Below are 14,194 nucleotides of genomic sequence, written 5' to 3' on the forward strand. Positions count from 1 at the left end.
TGAAGGCACGCCTTCAAAATCACAGTTAAAACTGTTTTGAACTTTGACTGTGTATATAAAAGGCTACATTTAAGCATATCTGACCAAGTGGACACCCTGTGTTGAATTCACCGTTGTTTTCTTTTCTAAAATCAAAATGGCAAACAAACATCAGTTTCAGGAGCAGATGAGGGAACTTCTCACTTGTTCACTCTGTCAGGATGTCTTTGACGATCCCCGTCAGCTTTTGTGTGGCCATTCCTTCTGTTTGGGATGTATTACAAACCTTGCCATATCTATGCAATTTGATCCATATTTCAAGTGTCCAATCTGCAGGTTTTGTTTCGGGACAGTTGTAATACACACTTTCAACACCTTTGCACTGTGTGGCATTGTGGACTACTTCAAGAATGCCTCTGAGGTATGAGACTATGGCTTTCTAACTTGTCTTGGTCTAATCCTGTCTATCATGTCATGGCTTGTGTTATTACCAGTGGTCTGGAGCAGGAAATCCAGGGAGTAGCGAAGCCTATAGGCTAATATTTGATACAACAAATGTGGTCAGGGACGTATTTTCACCCCTGAATACAAACACTTGGTCATAGCTGGGAACCCTATGGACTTTACAATGATTCTCAGGCTTGTAGACAGTGTAATAAGACTGTTCAGAGTTTGACTTAGGCTTGTGGAGGCGATTTAGGCTACATATTAAGTGTGGAAGATGTTTTCAAGCTGAATGCACATGTTTATGCATCTTTCATGACTGTGTGTGCATGTTTTTGACACACTATTAGAGACTGACACTCATTAGAGATAAGTAAGTCTTACACAGATGACAGCTGCAATATACATGATGTTCTGCACAGGAGAAAAATTGGTTGAGCAAGCAACTGACAGAGCTGCTCACCTGCTCAGAGTGTCAGGACATCTTTGATGACCCACGACAGCTTCCTTGTGGGCATAGTTTCTGCAAGACCTGTTTGACATACCAGTCACAGTTGCAGATTTTCGGCTGCCCTCATTGCCGGACCATCTCTCCAAGAGTTTGTGTATTTCAAACCTTCTCACTGAATTCCATTGTGGACAGCTTCAGATGTGCTCTTGAGGTGTGTATTGCAGATAACATGAAATGTGCCCATTGGTGTGCTATTAAATAATAGACTGTGCATACTGCAAACTTCCATGTCACATTACACGTAGGCCTATATATGTCAAAAATGTTATCAAAATTGTATTAGGACAGTCAGTTCAACAATGAATAGCTTTTAATAGACACTGATTTCTTCTGGTATCTGTCTGCTATGGTAGGAGCCAACGGCTGCTCGCCCCCCTCAACGCCCCCCTGTGGACAACTTGAGGAACATGCATGAGGTTTGCCTTTTTGTGATGTGACACTGTAGCTGGACTATCTGCATAGGCATTACAATGTTACATAATTCACACATAAAATGTATGAATTATAATAATAACAATATTTAATGTTCTTTTTTTCATTTGCTGTAATATTATTAAATAATATTATAGGCTCAGTTGATGAATCATTAATCACCTTTACAGTAATTACTTGTTTGTGTTGGCCTTGGTCTAGGTCTGACAGAAAAAGATCTGACAGTCTAGAATTTGAATGAAATAACAATTTGTTGTGTCCTAGGTTGAGCCAGAAACACTCAGCCATGTAAACTAACTCAGGACTTTACAAATGGTTTGTGCTTGTGTAATCATACATTTTACAACCAAGTTCTAGTAAGAGAAGTAGGCCTACTCACTAAAATACACATCACTGGAGTTGCTAGACCAAAATAACAAAAACAATTGTTCCTTTTGGGGGATGACTTTGCAGATCTGCTTTTCTATGTGTCACATGTATCCACATCACATTTTATTCAGGAACTCTGGTGCATTTAAATAGCAGTATTTGCAAATGTTCATGTATATTTACACTGTATGCTCAATGCAACATAGTCATTGTTGACTAAATTGAAAGGTCCACAAGACATTGTTGAATTAATGTAGGCCTAGAACTTGCAACAACTAAATACATAGCCCTGCTGATAATACAGTAGCCTACAGTGTCTTTGTTTGGCTACATAAGCACTTAAGCTACAGCAACACATTGTAACATTGTCTGAACTCATTTATGTGATTCTAGAGAGCTGAAGTTCTTCGTCTTTTGATCATACAAAGGGAACTTCTGCAGGTTTGTCTTCTTTTCTTTCTTTTTTTTGTTTTGGAAATATATTTTGCAACATATCTTAAAACTAGAGTTCAATTTCAATACTGGTTTACTAAATGTCTTTATACAATTTTAATTGAATTGTAAAAATGCTTCATTGCATTTTAGCAAAGAGAGACTGCGCGTCTTCCAACGAGAAACATCACAGCCAATGTAAGGGTTTTCCTTTTTTGTTGATTTTATTGATATTTCTTGATGTGATGCGTGGCAGATAACATTATAATTTCACACTGCAATGTTATGAGGCATTGATCTTATTCTTATTCTTGCAATTGTGATTTGAAAAAACTGCTTTTGCATTCCAGGTGCCTGTGGCTACAAACATCAGAACCCGTCATGAGGTTTGTATTTGTTTGTATTTACACACAAGCACTCATAAATGTCAGTTTAAATGGATCAAGATGTAGCTACACCCATAAATTGTTTGTATTGTTAGTATATACCCACCATTTTGCAATATTAATTTGTTACTAATTAAATGAATGGACAAATTGTTGTTAAATATGTGTGCGACTGTAATTTTAATGTACGATCAAGTACACTGAACAAACTGTTTTGGTATCTCAGGTGCCTCCAGCTACAAACACCAGAGATGGCAGTCAGGTTTGTTGTTGATAATGTGTCGTACGTATACACTGTAATTTGTGGCTGCATGTTCCCACTTATTCTAAGTGCATGCATGAAGACCAATCACAACTAATCCATACATTTTATGCATGAAAGTTCATATCCACTAGATTTAAGATAAAACTGTAATGTCTTTTGTCATTCAGGCTCAAAATCAATGCTTTGTTATATAGGCTTATGCACAAGTGCTATTTTATTTTGTGATATCTAAGATCATGGATGGCTTTACAGTATTCTTAAGGAAGTTACTTTTTTAAATCTTATTTAGACTCGCAAAAAGAACGAGAGTTATCCAGTCTTCTTTTGGGTGGCAACACTAATAATACTGTTTATCGCAATTCACTTCAATTCTGGTGAGTGCAATCAGACATTTGTCTGTCTGTGTGAGTGTATTTGTATGAATGTATGTGTGTGTGTGTGTGTGTGTGTGTGTGTGTGTGTGTGTGTGTGTGTGTGTGTGTGTGTGTGTTTGTGTGTGTGAGTATGTATGTGTTTGTATGTTTAAATGTGCAAAGGTATGTAGTTAAGATCTCAGTAGCTGAAGACAGTTGGCCCCTACCAATAGTTTCTGTAAATTCTTTTGAACGTTTCATCAAACAAAGTCCAATTGAACCAAAACATTTTAGAGGCTTTAGATTTTAGGACTCAAACACTAAATCAACTTTGAGCAAATTCTGAGATGGTGCATGTAACACCAAAGGCCAGAAGCTTAGGAAAAATCTTTACTCCTTTTGACATCTGATGCATCTAACCATCAGGATCATTCTGCACTACACATTATGTCAATATCTGTTCTTGATTTAGAAGATGTATTTTATACCTGCCTCTGTCTGATATTTCCTGATGGAGATCTATCACAGTTTTATTCTCCCTTTGACTTTTTACAAGGTAATGAGGAAACAACTAAATCCAGCGAATCCCAGGATGCAAAATTTTCCTCAAAAGAAAGCTCAGTCAGACATTACAAGTTCAGAACAAGTAAGTCAGTGACACTATATTTGCATTCTGTCGTCTGTGTCATAGCTGATATAAGTGGAATTTGTTTTCAGTGTGTAAATAAAGCATCTTTACTTCTGACTCTGACTAGCCACTTCCCATATATTTTCATGTTATTGCTTGACACCTTTTTGCCTGTTTAGCATACCTTGTAGAGACACAGATGAATCTTCAAGACTAAAAACGTTTATTTTCTCCCTTGATGCACAGCATTGTAAATATAATTATGTCAAGTATCCATTTACCTGTGGTGCATCATTATCATCAGAAGACACGTGGCCTAACAAAATTACACTTTCTCCCAGAGACTATTTGTGCTCCTCTGTGATACTTGGCAGGGTATATAATATCATTCATACTTTGCTCCATTTGCCAGATTTTCTGGACTTGGACTCAGCGAGTCCTTTTCTGACGGTGAGTGGGGACCGCCAGTCTGCCATCCGTGTCTCCAGCAAACGGCCCTACTCTTCACACCCCTCCCGCTTCTACAGCGCCCCCCAGGTCCTCACCACCAACTGCGTACACTTTGGGTCCAACTACTGGCTGGTGGACGTACAGGGCTACTGGGACATCGGCGTGGCCTACCCGAGCATCGGCAGAAAGGGGAAAGGCACTAGCTTGGGAAACAATGCCGTATCCTGGAGCCTCAGCCACAAGATGGGCAACCTCGCAGCTTATCACAACAACAACAAGATAACGGTGCAAAGACTGCTTGAAAACCCAGACTATCAGAGAATTGCTGTGTTTGTTGATTTTGATATTGGGCTTATACACTTTGCTGAAGTAGGGAACAAACTCAACAATCTTTACACCTTTGAGGCTCAGCTAACCCGGTCTGTTTGCCTAGCCGTTGGTCTATACAGTGTTGATCCTCCGAGTTCAATGTCTATAATCAATGTTTCAGACATAGATTTTTTTGGGGGGGTAAACCAAGTTACTGTAAAGACTAATGAATGAGACAAGGTTGCATACACAGCTGGATATGTGTGGTTTGCTAGCAATTATCAAGTGAGCTTGGACTTTATGTTTGAATCAATCACTGAAGTTTCATCATTGATGACAAACATTACTTAGTCTTAACGGAAGAAACAAATAAACTCCACCATCGCATTATACTTTTACATGTCTGTGTCTATTTATTCATTGTGGACAGTGATCTACGAGTTTCCAAATAAAACAGAAATGCAAAGAAATCACTGTGGACCACCTGAGACAACAAAAAAAGAGAGAAAGAAAGACACAAACATCTAAGGGCCTAGCCAAAGCCCCATTAGCCATTTGACGAAATAATAATAATAATAATAAAAAAACTTGTTTGCATTTCACTGAAGGAAGCTTTAAGAAGAGATACTAGGCTATTTATACACATGTAGAAGGCCAGAAAATATGGTACACATAATGTGGTATGGTAACATGGTACACATGCCTCACGTTGAAACCATCTGGACAAACTAAGAGGAAGCTTTGTGATGCAGGAGGTTGGGATCAAATTGACAGAGTGAATTGAAGGCAATAATGGGTTAACTACACCACCGCACACCAAACTCCTCATTTGAACCACCACTCCTTTCTGATGCCATTTCAGTGCCTGTACAGTTGGAGAAAGATAATAAAATAAAAGTACAAAAGTAACCACTGCCCTTGAGTTCCATTTGCCCTTATTCATGATTTACATTTTCTTAATTATGGCACGGAGTGTCATGGCACAGGGAATGTGTGCGTGTGTGTGTGGTGACTGTTCTGGGGGACTGTAAATGTAGTAGAATGTAGCATTCAGGAAACGAAGGACCAAGAGACACAGGTCATGAGCAATTGTTTAGAGTTGAAAAGTCCACTCCAGTTGACCAGAGGAACTTCTGTGTGTCCACATCCTCAAGGAGCTAAAAGGCACCTGAATGACAGAATTACACATTTTACTGTCCTTGCATTCTGGTGTTGATTTGTGTACCTATGCTCCTTCCTATAACTATTTACAAATACGTACAGGCCCTCATTTTAGAGGTAAACATTAAAAGAAAACAAAAGGTTCTTTCAACTAAGCCTCTCTTCTACATAATCTTTTGTTCATCACTTCTTTCTCCGAGATGTTCCATCATGTTTGCTTGTTCCCGTCTCGCCCACCTCCAGAACTTCTTTCCTCACTTGACCGTTGTCGAGTTCTGGCCTCTGATGGAGCACCAAGCCATAAAGATGTCCCTGTGGAAATGAAAATTAAACAATAAATAAAAACATTTTGAATCAGTCACAGTTACATAACATCCAGATGCCACTATGTTCTCTCTAGACATGTTGGATTATGTTACACAGTTAGAGACCCCACTTTGGGGTTCAACTCCGTACAATGCAGCTACACAGGACTCTTCCACTGACTTGCACTGTACTTTAACAGCTACAGTGCTACACATGCTATGCTTGCTCTTGCCCCCAGAGGGTAGCACTGTAGCTGACTGGCTGCAGCAACTCGAGCTAGGTAGAACCAGTTGCCTTCATTCTATTTTGTTGAGAAACAGATCTATCTGAAAAATTGCCAGAATTCTCCTTTAAACAACAACAAAACATTTTTTGTTACAAAAAAACTAAAAGTTCTCTAAACCTTAGCCAAGACGTAAAGAAGTTCGACACAACCTTGAAGCTGAAAGACCAAGGCCACAGTCAGAACACAACACAATGATTGTCTATATCAGGGGTCTCAAACTCAAATGAACTGGGGGCCACTGTAACCAACATCAACTGGTTGGGGGGCCGCATAGGTTGCCCCCCCCAGTCTGTGGTTTACAAAGGTGTAAATACTGTATAGCCTACCTATAATCAGCATATGATGTCTGGATGACAACTACCTCGAATTATGCACCTCTCAGTAAATACTGAATGTTGAACATATTTGAGCAGTTTTACTTTACTTTTTTTGTCATTTCCCCTACATAAGAAATTAACAGCAAAACAGTAAAATGTAACAACAGTAAACTATGGCTACGCCTACTTGGCTACTAACACAACGCTTTTGTATACAATGAAGTAGCCTGGTCAAATCAGTGCCTGTCAAGTGACTTTGTAGTTTTTCAGCTGTCTGTACGGGGTCCAGGACACTATCATCTCAATTACCACTAGCACCTCCATTTATGTTGGGCAGAGGGTCGAAGCATGGTAGCCGCTTAGAAAACGTTCACTCAAAAGACGCACCTTCACAGACGCACCCAGATCACTGTCAATTACGATCGATCATAATCTCCAAAAGGCAGACATACTTTAGAATCAGATATGTGAATACCAGACCCAATACCTCATGAAACGTGATTTTTTGCTTCAACATTTGATGTAGGCTATTTCTGCTTCAGTTTGTGCAAAACTATGGCCTGCATGCATCGCTTCCGCGTCATTACAAACCGCACGTCTCCTAGCTGCGTGTAGTTTAATGAGGGGGCTAGTTCGTGAAAACGTTGCTTGAATCGAAACACTTGATGTCTAGCAGGTGGAGTCTAGGCTACAAATGAGACTTGTCACCGTACCTCCCGTCTGTTTTAACCCGTGTCGTTTATCGCATAAAAAATACCCTCAAGGGCGACTTAGGCATTATTATTTTGACAGAAAGTTGCGGGCTGGAACATGTTGCAAGTAAACAATTGCTAATTCGTGTTGTTGTCACGAGCCTGAGCTATGGTAGTGCAGCCATAGAGCCCAGCCCACGATTGTTACAAAATATAAAATGCCCAGATGCATGCGCGGGCCGCACTAACATTAAGCTTCGACTTCAGGCCGGGGGCCGCAAAATATCATCTCGCGGGCCGCAATTGGCCCGCGGGCCGCGAGTTTGAGACCCCTGGTCTATATACATGTCTTGACTCTCAGATGTAGACCCCAACAAAAAAAGCTAATACTGAACATTATGGTCACTAACGCTAACGCATCATATAACATCGAAGTTTAAAAAAAAAATCAATAAAAAAAAAATCAGCGCTTTAAATATTTGGGTTTTCTCATGGAATGAGTGCAATCACCAACAGTGGGTACTGTGAAATCAAATCAGACCCCGGCCTGGCAAACAACTGCTTCGGCCAAACCATAAACCACTAAGAACCATACACACAAACGTAAACATAAACATGAACATAACAACCATCCCACATTGGACAGCTGTCCCTGTTGCTCCGTCCCCACTCCCTCACCTGCAGTGGGTGGCCACACACTCGTTGCTGCAGTACTCCTTATCCCAGTCCCGGCTCTCCACGGCTGGGTTGGTGCAGCCGGCGCGCACACACTGGGTGCCCGCCGTGCCATCCGCCGCCATCGGGGACACGTTCCATTCCACCTCCATCTGGGGACGGAGGAGGGCATGCCGTTTTGGATTAAAAACAGTACATCACACTGAGGGTCTTCAACCACACGGTTCTTTTCACCGCAAAAAAACAGTGAAGTGATAAACAACTCGGCTAAAATTGCTGAGTTCATTGCCTGTTGAACCCCACACTTACACAAACTTACAGTGGGTGTGGAGAAAGCTCAAAGGCTGCTCAAAGGATGCCCCTGCATAAACCCCACTAGTGAGAGAAGGACCCTCACGAGGCATACCAGCTTTAGGGGAGCAGGTCTCTAAGTAGTACTTACAGTAGAGTATATAGCTACTGCAAGTACAAGGACACAAGGATACAAGGATGTTTATTTGTCACACGCATCTGATAACTAATGTAAAGAATGCAGTGAAATTGTCAGTTCCTGATATAGTGAAAAAATATTCATATAGTTGCAACTAAGTCATGCAGCATGTACAATATGGTTCAACAAGTTCAGCAGTGTTCCTGTGTGCAGTAAGCTGTGCAGGTGCATCAGCATGGGCGTGTTTAACCCGTTGTGTGCCTGCTGTGTGTACAGTACCTGCTCTGAGCTCTCGTCTGCTGAGGCCTCCTCCACAGGAGTGGCCACGATCGCCGTAGGCTGAGCCTGCGCCATCTGCAGCGAGACCGCCACCGCCGAGGACGAGACGGCGGTCTGGCCCATGCCCGTCGCCGTGGTCACGATGACGGGCGTGGCCATGTCCGACTGCAGCGAGGCCGGGACGATCTTGATCTGGAGCGGGGGCGGCGGCGCGGCGGCCGTGACCCGCGGCTTGGCCTGCAGCGGCGGCAGGGCGGAGGAGTGCACCATCTGCTGGAGGCGCGGGGGCGGAGGCGTGTGCTGCATCTGCTGCAGCGGCGGCGGCTGGCGCGTGGCACCGCCGGCGATGGTGGTCTGCAGCGCCCGCATGCCGCCCGGGATCACCGTCACCATGGAGGTGGGGATCTGGTGGATCTGGGCGCCCTGGGCCTGCAGGCCCTGCAGCATCTGCTTGGAGATGATGATCTTGGTGACGGTGGGCGCCGGGGCGGCGGCGGTAACGGCCAGGGTGGGCGCGGGGGCCATGACGGTGGCGGGCAGGGCGCCGGTGCGCGAGCGCGTGGTGACCTGCGGGAGGTCCAGGATGATGTTGGAGGCGCAGATGTTGGTGATGGTGTTCTGGTCGGGGTTGTGGGCCAGCCGGATGGGCCGGGCCTGGACAGCAGGGGGAGCCACGGGCACAGGGGACGGCGCTGACAAGGGAGGGGAGGCGGGAGCGTCCAGCAGCTCAGCAGAGGGCTGAACAGAGAGAAAAACGACAGAGAGAGGACAGAGAAAAAGGCTCTTAATCACAGGCTACTTGCTCTGCCACCTATAGCACAAGACTCTACAGAAAATATACATACTGTATTTATACAACAGTTAGGTCTATACATACATACACACACGTACACTACATACTATAAAAACGACAGCAGCAAACGCAAGAAACGAACTGGACTTTTTTGAAAACAAAAACACAACTGACTTTGGAAACCTTGTTGTGTGCAAATTACCTTGGACAGCATATTTGCCCTGTAGGCAGCGAGTGCTTTCAAGTACTCCTTCTTAGCAGCATCAGTCTTCCGTTTGTACACCTAGTACACACAAAGGAGAGGGCATTAATATTACTTATAGACAATAACCTTTAAAGCATATACCCTTTTTACATTTGTAAAAAGCGGAAATGTCCACTTTTCGAATCCAATTAACTACATACTAATTAGCACTCTGGAACAAAGCGTCCAAAGGACACGATGCAGACAGGAGATCTCTGTAAACCGCTGATCTTAATTCTCCGCATTACAATGATAGTTCAGCCCAACCAGTTGTTTCAGACTGACAGCCAAGACAATAGGGAGAAGGCGAGGTGTGCCCCCCCCGGATGAAATTCCTCCTGTCATACATAAGATATATGTAAAGCTGTGTAGCCTTGTGTTTTTCTGGTTCTCTCCATTTTTAGGTGTAAGGAGGGTTGTCTTATCTTGTTTTATTGCATAGCTGGTAGTGTCCACCTGCCTGTCCTTTCTCTGAACCCCACCAGGCAAATAACATCACCTCTCCCTTGACCATCTAATGAAGAGCCTGGTATCGACGGTGCTTTCCCACATACCATTCCCCTGCCTGTTAGTCTGTTCTGCTCAAGACATGTCACGGCCTTGAAACGCTTACAGCAAAGGCAGTAAGCCCAAAATTACTGCTTGTGAAACCATGAATGCATCCTTTGAATCACGAAAAAACACCACACATTATATACCTTTCAATCTACACAACTCAAGCCTGCCACAGTGGAGTCACGAAGAGCTGATTAAGAAGCTCAGATTAACTGTCTCAATGTAGAATGTATTTTAATGCCTTTCACTGTACATTTGTACAACAAAAATATACATCCTCTGTGACTCCTCAGTGCAAGTGTTGAATGAAAGACATAAAGCTGTGTCTGCATACAGCAACATACCTGCTTCTGCTCATCGCCCAAGCTGTCCCACATGGAGGCCACAATTTTGGACACCTCCCCAAAGGTGGCGTTCGGGTTCTGGCCCTTGATGGCCGCCTGCGTGTCCCTGAAGAAGAGGGCGTACGCCGACACGGGCTTCGCCGGCTCGTTGGGATCTTTCTTCCTCCTCCCCTTCTTCACCCCCGGCCCGCTACCCACACCCGCAATGGCCCCCATGGCGGGTTTGCCCCCAATCCTCCGCACGAGGGCTGGAGAGGCTGCAGAGGCCTGCGAGGTGCCTGCCAACGAGGGCATATGCGACACAATCACAGGGGAGGAGAGAGAGACCGGCGGATCTATCAGGACGCTCTGAGGGTGAAGGTGTAGAAGACAACAGGCAAGGGGAGAGAAACACAGAAAAAGCCAATCAAACACAGATTCCCACCACAATGAATCATTTGGATTCTGCATTTACAGTAGTAAGGTTGATTATAATACAAAGTGCCCATTATGGAGAAACCTCTGAAAAGAAGTGCAACAATACTGCTTAATGCTTCAATTCAATTGGAGGCAACGTGAAACAGCTCCGCACACTAACCTGTCTGAAATCGTCCATATCTTCGTCCTGCAGGGAGCCTGCAGGTGAGGGCGTGGCTGACAGGGGCTGGTCCGGAGATTTGGTGCGCGACAGCATCACTGCGCCTCCCAGGCTTAGGCCCAGCTGTGCACTCAGCTCCGAGTGGTCAATGGTGGTCAGCTGATTGTGACCCAGTACACCATCACTCATATCACCCAGGGGCACATCAATGGGCATTGGAGACGAGCTACTGAAATGGGAGTCCATTGAGTGACCAAGGTCCTGTGAAGTCAAAAAACAAAAAAGTGTATTTCCGTTGTCAGAAATGCAAATCGGCTGTTATTCATATTTTCACCAAAAACTAGGCTAAGCACAACTGAATATTAGTACACTCTAAATACTGTATATCAACTAACCACAATTCAATTAAGTTTTCTTTGGAAGTACTTTACAGAGACCGAGGCCTGATTAAATTCTTCATAAAATCTGGGAAAATCTGACAAAGTAATGTCTCACCACTGCCAGTGTGGAACTCAGAAGTGCACTCCCTCCAGACTGGTTCATGACCCCCAGACTCAGGTGTTCGAGGCCCTGTGTCTGCGCACTCACATACGTGGAGGCAAAGGAAGGGTCCGTGCCCCCAACAACAGCATTCTGGGACAGGCCACCTGCTCCCAGAGGTCCCCCCCCTCCTCCTGAGCTGTCAGTCAGCTCATCGAAGTGAGCCTCCACATCCTCTACGGTGAGGGCCGTGTCAGGATCCAGGGAGATTGGTGGTATTTCAAATTCTTCATCCCCAAGGCTGGGAGTGTGAAAGGTCTGTTATGGAATGGAGAATTTCAAATCAGAGGTGAAGCACTGACATCAAACATTCTGCCATAATTCCACAAGAACAACAAATACATGGGTTTCATCAGGTCCCTTTCCACAGGTGTATTAAACAAGCACCATGCAGTCTGCATTGATAATCATGGTGCTTGATATTATACACCTGTGGAAAGGGACCTGATGAAACCCATGAATAATGTATTAAGAAGATAGATTTAAAAGCACTACGGAGGAATAACTAGACATGGTTTAAAGATTATCTCAATATTTTAGTTTAGATACAAACTGGAGTTTTTGGAAATTGAGGCGATTTCCATATACCTCCATTCTCCAAAAGAATGTGGATAAGAAACCAACAGTGTGATTGAGTGACATTGATCCGATTGCCTACCGTAGAAGACAGAAATGGATGGCTCGTCCCCGTGATGGTCATGTAGTTGTCACTGCCACCCGGGAACTACAAAGAAAACAAAACGTCACAAACTTGATTAACATGATCAATGATTATTAGGGAAACATCACTGTAAACGGAATATTTCGAAAGAACAAGCGTTTACTGGCAACAGGATAAAGATCAATGGATCAATAGGGAAAAAACGCTAACACCACTTATACAAATTGGTCATCATCACATCATTTTCTTCAATGTATTCTCAATTTCACCTTGTCCATAGACTCGTATCCATTGAAAGACTGAGCATCCAAGAAATCCGAGTCGACCTGCTGCCTCGAGCCATCCGAGAGGTCGGAATAAAAGTTGAGGTCCATGGAGCTGACCAAACTAGGTTCTACGACGTCTAGGATCCCAATGTCCTCACATAAGACCCTTTCTGCTGATTTAGGTTAAATAATAGGGAAAATGTAACTGTGCAAGATTCAATTGTGTTAACGTTAGAGCAACTTAAACGTGGCGAGAAATTGACTAGCAAGTAAGCTACGGTTCGCCCAAACGATCTAAGTTAGGAATATTGATATAGTATCAAACCTTTGATATGATGATGCGAAGAACGTTAATCACGAGGCGTATTTCCTGAGAATTTGTTATCGAGACGTGTTCATGTGTTAGCGGTAACGTTACAATACTAGCTAAGCAGAAAATATTGGTAGCTATATGGAGCTAGGTGGATGCTAGGCACTGATATCAGTGGTAGCTGTAGCTAACGCTTCGGCTACGTTAACGTTAACTGTTGAATAGCAACATCAACACTATGCTAACGTTAGCTATGATAGCTGGCGTGTTATCATACCTTTCTAATTAAGATATCGCTTAAGTCATGCTACTTGATTACGGGCCATATAAAACAAACAAATTGCTTCAGAGAAGGATCATAAATATCCCGAGTAGAACAAACTCAGTGTCAACGTCAACTTGAACTGGAGAGAGACCAGACTTTGTTGGCTAATGTTACTGGACAGGCGAGAAAATGCGAATCGATGATCGGCACTCGTGCCTACAATCCTAGAGGGTTAGCAAAGCCAGGCATGATCAATCTACCTAGAACCACTGATGGATCCTGATGAAACATTGTAACGTGATGTATTGTTACTAGATCTTACAATGTATCGCACGTTTGTAGTCAATGAAAATGTCACCGGTAAATAATTTCTCATAGAATAAGGTGAAATATCCAGAAAAAGGACAGGAGAGGGAAGAAAAATAGCATTCGCATTTTGTACATGAGAAAGCTTCATGGGTTGCGTATGCTTAAATTCAGCACGAGAACGAGGCAGCATTAAGAGGCTACTAAAAGTTATTTGTAAACCTATAAAGTTAAATTCATAGCAGGAACAACACACTACATAAGATCACGAGATCGTTGGGTAAAGGTGTAAAATTCAAATTCTAGGCTTTAACAAAAATGTGACATACTGTAATGTTATTATAATACACTTTTGAGGCTGATATTGTACAGAGGGCGCTTTTCCTCTGCAGAAATAAATACACCTAGAACATATACTTTTTAATGTGAAAAGTACCAAGCCGGTTGTTCATTCATAATTTATCCAGAGCGACTTTTCCTCAAATTTCCAGTAACTCATCGCACAACTGGGATTAGCCTGCACGCTGCAATATAATGACAGTTTAAGTAAATTACTTTAAGTCTTACCTCCATCTTCCACAGACCTGACGGCCAGTTTGCTTTGCAACTTCGATACTGTTATGCACGCT

General features: G+C 43.2%; 2 protein-coding genes across 7 annotated transcripts; one reads left to right on the plus strand and one right to left on the minus strand.

The window, feature by feature from the left end:
* The first annotated feature begins 1,341 nt into the window (after positions 1-1,341).
* LOC134099722 (E3 ubiquitin/ISG15 ligase TRIM25-like) lies at positions 1,342-4,938 on the plus strand. The gene is made up of 8 exons (XM_062552713.1): positions 1,342-1,350; positions 2,129-2,176; positions 2,321-2,365; positions 2,518-2,553; positions 2,780-2,815; positions 3,108-3,192; positions 3,728-3,817; positions 4,212-4,938. Exons 1-8 carry the CDS (start codon positions 1,342-1,344, stop codon positions 4,790-4,792), a joined length of 930 nt encoding a protein of 309 aa, XP_062408697.1. The 3' UTR covers positions 4,793-4,938.
* Positions 4,939-4,943: 5 nt separating this feature from the next.
* tox4a (TOX high mobility group box family member 4 a) lies at positions 4,944-14,194 on the minus strand. Of its 6 annotated transcripts, XM_062530615.1 has the most exons (11): positions 13,272-13,532; positions 13,010-13,054; positions 12,688-12,854; positions 12,416-12,481; positions 11,713-12,015; positions 11,218-11,478; positions 10,641-10,988; positions 9,700-9,780; positions 8,705-9,442; positions 7,999-8,147; positions 4,944-6,031 (listed from the first exon to the last, which is right to left on the minus strand). In XM_062530615.1, the coding sequence occupies exons 3-11, from the start codon at positions 12,790-12,792 to the stop codon at positions 5,974-5,976; spliced, it is 2,109 nt and encodes a 702-aa protein (XP_062386599.1). In that variant the 5' UTR covers positions 12,793-12,854; positions 13,010-13,054; positions 13,272-13,532; the 3' UTR covers positions 4,944-5,973. The 6 variants fall into 6 exon arrangements, with proteins under 6 accessions (XP_062386599.1, XP_062386603.1, XP_062386600.1 ...); XM_062530619.1 differs by lacking the exons at positions 13,010-13,054; positions 13,272-13,532 and adding an exon at positions 14,133-14,194; XM_062530616.1 differs by lacking the exons at positions 13,010-13,054; positions 13,272-13,532 and adding an exon at positions 14,133-14,169 and having other exon boundaries at positions 12,688-12,857.

The sequence above is a fragment of the Sardina pilchardus genome, chromosome 2, assembly GCF_963854185.1.
Source record: "Sardina pilchardus chromosome 2, fSarPil1.1, whole genome shotgun sequence".
Lineage (NCBI taxonomy): Eukaryota > Metazoa > Chordata > Actinopteri > Clupeiformes > Clupeidae > Sardina > Sardina pilchardus.

Excerpts from the sequence above, each read along its gene's own strand:
- LOC134099722 (XM_062552713.1), top strand. Across the intron at positions 3,193-3,727 it reads CGCAATTCACTTCAATTCTG|GTAATGAGGAAACAACTAAA; the intron begins GTGAGTGCAATC and ends ACTTTTTACAAG. Across the intron at positions 3,818-4,211 it reads ACATTACAAGTTCAGAACAA|ATTTTCTGGACTTGGACTCA; the intron begins GTAAGTCAGTGA and ends TCCATTTGCCAG.
- tox4a (XM_062530619.1), bottom strand. The coding sequence starts at position 12,792 with ATGGACCTCAACTTTTATTCCGACCTCTCGGATGGCTCGAGGCAGCAG. Across the intron at positions 12,482-12,687 it reads GATACGAGTCTATGGACAAG|TTCCCGGGTGGCAGTGACAA; the intron begins GTGAAATTGAGA and ends TTTTCTTTGTAG. Across the intron at positions 8,148-8,704 it reads CAGACGAGAGCTCAGAGCAG|ATGGAGGTGGAATGGAACGT; the intron begins GTACTGTACACA and ends CTCCGTCCCCAG.